This window comes from Panthera leo, chromosome D4, assembly GCF_018350215.1.
Source record: "Panthera leo isolate Ple1 chromosome D4, P.leo_Ple1_pat1.1, whole genome shotgun sequence".
Lineage (NCBI taxonomy): Eukaryota > Metazoa > Chordata > Mammalia > Carnivora > Felidae > Panthera > Panthera leo.
Genome location: NC_056691.1, coordinates 29,510,300 through 29,516,299, shown reverse-complemented (window position 1 = coordinate 29,516,299; position 6,000 = coordinate 29,510,300). Strand labels below are relative to the sequence as shown.

The 6,000-nt window shown below is 51.6% G+C and overlaps 1 protein-coding gene across 5 annotated transcripts in view; it reads left to right on the top strand.

Annotated features, from left to right (window-relative positions):
* Positions 1 to 249: 249 nt before the first annotated feature.
* The window catches only part of PTCH1 (patched 1), a 63,275-nt gene continuing 57,524 nt past the window's right edge, over positions 250 to 6,000 (top strand). For 2 of the 5 annotated variants that reach the window (XM_042912800.1, XM_042912797.1), the window contains exons 1-2: positions 250 to 447; positions 2,096 to 2,288. In XM_042912800.1, coding sequence (XP_042768734.1) covers positions 250 to 447; positions 2,096 to 2,288 — 391 coding nt within the window. Of the gene's footprint in view, positions 448 to 1,228; positions 1,410 to 2,095; positions 2,289 to 2,857; positions 2,927 to 6,000 lie in introns of those variants that run through there. The other 3 variants (XM_042912802.1, XM_042912803.1, XM_042912801.1) reach the window with 3 other exon arrangements.

Below are 6,000 nucleotides of genomic sequence, written 5' to 3'. Positions count from 1 at the left end.
GTCTGACTCCCCGGCAGCGGCTGCGGCCGCAGCGGCAGCAGCGCCCGCCGTGTGAGCAGCAGCGGCAACAGCAGCAGCAGCAGCAGGTCTGTCAACCCCAGCCCGAACAGCCGGCGGCCAGCAGCGTCCTCGCCAGCCGAGCGCCCGGGCGCGCCGGGAGCCCGCAGCGGCGGCGGCAGCAGCGCGCCGGGCCGCCCGGGAAGCCTCGGTTCCCGCGGCGGCGGCGGCGGCGGCGGCGGCGGCGGCAACATGGCCTCGGCTGGTAACGCCGCGGAGCCCCAGGACCGCGGCGGCGGCGGCAGCTGCAGCGGGGCCCCGGGCCGGCCGGCCGGCGGCGGGAGGCGCAGACGGACCGGGGGGCTGCGCCGCAACGCCGCGCTGGACCGGGACTATCTGCACCGGCCCAGCTACTGCGACGCCGCCTTCGCTCTGGAGCAGATTTCCAAGGTGCATTTCAGACTCTCTCCTCTCCTCCCACTCTCTCTTCCCTCCTCTTCCTCTTTGGGATCGCCCCCGCCACACACACACACACACACACACACACACACACACACACACACCTCTCCAGGAAAAGAAGCAGACAAGTGGGGATTGAAAAATTCAAACCCTCCCTCCGGTCCTAGGAGGAAAGGGCTGTCTGAGGTCCGCAGGGGGTGGAGGGTGTGTGTGTGTGTGTGTGTGTGTGTGTGTGTGTGTGTGTGTGTACGCGCCCTCCCCGGCAAGCCTTTTCCGGAGCACTGGAAAGCGGTCCACAGAGGACCACCTCGAGGGCGGCCTCAGCGCGGCACAGCCCAGTGCCCCCAGCCCCGTAGCCCCCTGCTCCCGCGCCCCTGCCCCTATTTGCAACCTAAACCCCTGTAATGCTGCCACATTTCTTAACATCTTGGAGGGGGAGGCGGAGTGGAGAGAGGCGGAGAGAGGAAGGAGGGGGGGGGAGGGAGCCGAAATAAAGGTGGTTTCCTCTTTTGGCAGCCGGTTTTGCTTTTGTTGAACATGAGATCTCTACCCTCTTAAAAATTATCCTTGGAAGAGGGCATCTCCCCTCTTCCTTTTTAGTTTTTGAGCCACCTCTTCTCAGAGCCTGAGGGGAAAGGGAAAGTTGTAAACAAATTGCCACCTTAAATCCGCGGTACTTGTCTGCCAAGCGGCCGGGTTCATTGTGTTTACGAGGCTCGCTGAAATGTGTGGAATCCAGGGAAGGCGAGCACCCAGACGGGGGCCCGCCGGGGCAGCGGCCAGCGCCGGGGAAACGCCGCCGCCGGGAGCAGCCAGCGCCCAGCCAGGACCCCCGCCTGCGCCGGCCTGGGCCCTTACCCTGTGCACTTGGCTACTTTTTACGTTTAACCAGATGGGAAGGGAGAGGAGGGAAAGATCCATGTGGCTGCCCTCTTCCGATCACAAATGTTGTCGTAAGTTGCAGATGGCTGCCCCACTTCCTAATTCAGCTCACACAGCGTCTCCCAACGCTATGGAAATGCGTCGCGAGTGAGCTCCGGCGGCCGCGCTCACCACGTGGATCCCCACTTACTACCACGCGGGGCGGGGGTCAGGCTCGGGGAGCCCGCAATACATTGTTCCCAGAGCGCGCTCGCCCCCCAGCCCCCATCCCTGCCGGGGCACCCCGAGAGGGGTAAAAGATGGGGCTTGACTTGCGGGGAAGGGACCCTTGGCTTCCTGGTTCTTAAATGGTGGGCTCCATCGCAGACATTGAGCAGCCCCTCCCTTCCCGGCTCCGGGGTGAATATTGCCTGTGATGAGTGATTTCTCTCCTCTCTGCCTCGGCTTCCCTTCCCCCTGTTCTTGCAGCCCTTCTCCCCAACGCCCCCAAGACACCTTCGGGGATGTTGCGCGGGTCGAGCGGGGGGTTGTCCCTGCTGTCGCCAAGGTGCAGCTCCCACGCTGCAGCCCCACTTTGATTTATGTCCAGGCGCCCCCCACGCCGCTCGCCTTACCCGGGGCCAGCCTGGGTTCCAGTCCCGAGGGCACCCCCCACCCACGGATGTCGCGGGATCCGCGGGCGGGTGCGCGCAAGCCGGCGTGGGCGCGCGGGCCGCGACTCCCCGGCGCTCACTCCTCCCTTCTGCTTCATCCTCAGGGGAAAGCTACTGGCCGGAAAGCGCCGCTGTGGCTGAGAGCGAAGTTTCAGAGACTCTTGTTTAAACTGGGTTGTTACATTCAAAAAAACTGCGGCAAGTTCTTGGTTGTGGGCCTCCTCATATTTGGGGCCTTCGCTGTGGGATTAAAGGCAGCTAATCTCGAGACCAACGTGGAAGAGCTGTGGGTGGAAGGTAAGAGACCTAGCGCCCGCCGCAGCGCCCTCTCGTCCCCCAGCCCAGGCCCCCTTCCCGTCCTCCTTCCAACTGATAAAGATATTTGCCAGCGTACACCTAGAGCCTTTCTGTGGCGAGCGAGAACCCCCTGCCCGCACCAGGGGGAATTGTTTATTGTTTGGGCGCCTGGCTGGGAGCCAGGCCCGCCCGACAAAGGCCGCGCTGTAATCTACTCGGGGCGCTGCGCTTTGCTAGGTGTTGTGGGAGAGAGTGGCGAGGGCGGGCCGGCGGGGGCGCCAGGCCCCTCCGCGGGACGGACCACTCCGCGCGGCCGGGGACCCTTGGGGCCTGCCGCCGCCGCTGCTCGCCTCCGCCGCGCCGGAGACGCGGTCGGAGGAAGGCCTCTCGGCTCCTGGCTCTCTTCCTCGGCGTCCTTCCCTCCCCCACCCCACCCACCACGTCCAAAGAGAAAGAAGGGGGGGGCAGAGAGAGGCCACCCCTCCGGCTGGAGGGAGTGCGCGCGCCCCCGGCGGCCGTGGCCGCCGCGCCGCGGAGGGTGGGGGGCGGGCGTAGCGCGGGCCTGCGGAGGCGGCGGCGTGTGTGGTCCTGTTTTTGGACAGCTTTCAACTCTGGGGGAAAAAAACATTTGTCTCAAGGTACAAAAAAAAAAAAAAAAAAAAAAAAGTGGGGGTGGGGAGGAAAGGAGTTGAAAAAAAAACAGTAAAGCATAGACTGGAACGCATGTTTGCAAAGTAGATTAATGTTTCCTCGCGGGTGGGGGCTTTTTAAATAGTATGATTTGGGGGCAAGGCTGCGTTTTGCAGGCTGAAAGAAATGAGTTTTAAGAACGCGGGTTTGGAGGGCGGGGCCACGCGGGAGCTCTCCAAGGCTTTCTGCCAGTCTTTTATACACATTCCTCAATTTGGGGGTTCTCGAAGTGTCTTTTTTTAAGCAGTTGTAAATTTAAAATAGATCCCCCCACCCCCACCCCCACGACGGAAACATTTTACATTCTTTTGGTCGCACGGCTTTTTTGTTGGGGGGGGGGTGTTATTGGTGGTTGTTTTTTAATTATTTTCTGGAAAGTAACAGATTTGCTATTTGGAAACATTTAACCCCTAAACACTGCCTTGGATATCTCTGACAATAGGATGGGAAGGAAGGATTGAGGTAATTATGCAGATTTTTCAAAACAGAATATCTTGAGCATTCCTAGGGAAAGCTACCTAACCCAAAATTTGGAAGCCTAAGAGTTATATGTGTAATTACGTGAATGATTCCTTTTAGGATGCTGAGAACTAACCTTGGAGAATATTTTGTTAACTATGCCTTGTTTATGAAGATTCAGCTCTCTGTGTTTTGCAAGCATATGGTGGAGTCTTTAATTGAGAAGTGACAATTAAAATAATAGTCCAAGTAATTAAGGCCAGAAAACATTCTTGCTTTAAGTAGCTTGATAATTAATACAAAAGTATTCTTTGGATTGAATCCATGGGGTAATTTACCTCAGTTGAGCACTTCAGCATCATTGGTAGATAAAAGAAGGGTTTTATTGAACACCTATGATATCTTAGCACCAAGCTTACTGAGCACCAATAATGTCCCCAGCACGTGTTAGGTACTGTAAGGGTCACTGAAGTCTGTGAGACACTCTCTGTGCACAAATCCACTCACTTACAAAATACTAGAGTTGAATGGGCTTGCAGTAAATTTGAGCTCACAGTTGAAGTGGGCCATGAAAGTCAAATGGGGAAAAAAAGCTTCTGCGGAAGTGAGGCAAATTAGGGTGACCTGGAGAGAGAGAGAAGGAGAGAGGGAGTTCTGCACAAGAGCTCAGAAAGGGGGTCAAGCAAAGCCCAAGTGAGTGGAGGCCCCTAGTGTAGTGGGAATAGGGTGCCGTGGCTCATGTGTGCCCTGGAGCGCAGGGCTGTAGTTCAGAAATGATGTGATTGGCTAGGCTGTGGGGAGCTGGACGAAACAAGGGATGAGCAGAGGGGCCTCCCAGCTCTGTCCATATGTTCACACTGCACCACTCAGACCAGTGGATTTGCTCAGTATCAGTGACGATGACAAAAGATAATTTTTTGCTATTTTGAGCAAGACTTTTAGGTAGACCTTTAATACATGTAAAGAGAAGTGATGCGATTTATTTTCTTAACATTGTATATTTCTGGAAGCAACTGTGTTTCTGCATTACACACTTCATTGCAAGTCCTGAAAGAAGGAGGAACATGATTAGGGGCAGTGTCCCTGAGCTGCCGCTTAGTGAGAGAGTATTAAGGAGTGATACCTCAGACACTCAGGACTCAGTTTGCCAACTTTGGGCCTCTGAGTTTTGGTATTTTCAGCGTGGCTCACAAGTTCTTTAAGCAAATGTTATTTTACTTAATGCTATCACTTGTTGAGCAACTGCCATTACTGTTTATTATCTATTATCACAAGCCTTACAACTCAATAAAGTAGCCATCTATTATATTTATTTTTATAACATGATAGTGTATGTGGTATTTCTACATGTAATAGCTGAATTCTTGTTCCATTTTACAATGGCAAAGTGTCCACTTTGCCTACTAATGATTTAAGTCAACTTGGCCTCTTGATTTCTTGATTTGTCATCACTCATTCATTCATTCATTCATTCATTGGGTATTAGATTCTTCCCGGTAGAAGAAGCAATAGTTTCATAAATGCAAGGAAACCCCACCAGGGATCCCATGAGGCCACCATACCATCTTATAATTTTAACATAAATTCAAAGAAGAGGTAACAGTGAGGAGGTCTTGTTTATGGTGTAGTGAGCTTGGTGTTCATATCAGCAATAAATAGTGTAAGCATTTGTTTTCAGGAGTTGGAATTTCCTGCTGTCCTACACTGTACCAGATTAAAATGAGCAGCAACTCAGAATTTAGGTTAATTTGTACTTTAATCTCTTTGATAAATTCTTCATCACTATGAGCACAAGAAGTCTGTTAGATGGTTGTTTTCTTAATGGAGACTGTAAATGTTCTGAACATAAACATGGGTGCTTACTACTCTAAATAAACCAAATGAATAGAGATTGCGTATTTCCCTAGTTAAAAAGCAACAGACTGAGAAAGCATAAGAGATTTTAAGGGGAGGGGAATGCTGAGGGACAGCTTGGAAAAAATGCTATTTCCCTTGTGATATTTAAAAATATGACCTACCACACACACTACATAGATAAATATACAAAGGCAACTAGAGATACATATATCTACATACCTACACACGAATACATATTATATACCAGGTGATTCCTGCACAATATGTGGGGTTAGGTGCGCCAACCCCTCCACAATTAAAAATCCATGTATAACTTTGACTCTCCAAAAACTTAACTACTAACAGCCTGTGTTGACTGGAAGCCTTACTAATAACATAAATAGTCAATCAACACATATTTTGAATGTTACACACATCATTTACTGTATTCTTACAATAAAATAAGTTAGAGAAAAGAAAATGTTATTACAAAAATCAAGAGGAAGAAAATATATAGATATGGTAGAGTATTTATATCCCCAAAAAATCTGCATATAAGTAGACCTGCACAGTTCAAACCTGTGTTGTTCATATATCTCCACTTAATATTTGTATTTGTGTGTACACATAGACTTACTACATCTATCTTTGTATCTGCCAAGATAATTGTTATCTTTTTAATATAGCCGGCAAATTAAAGGGATCCACTTGATAAGCTACATCACTG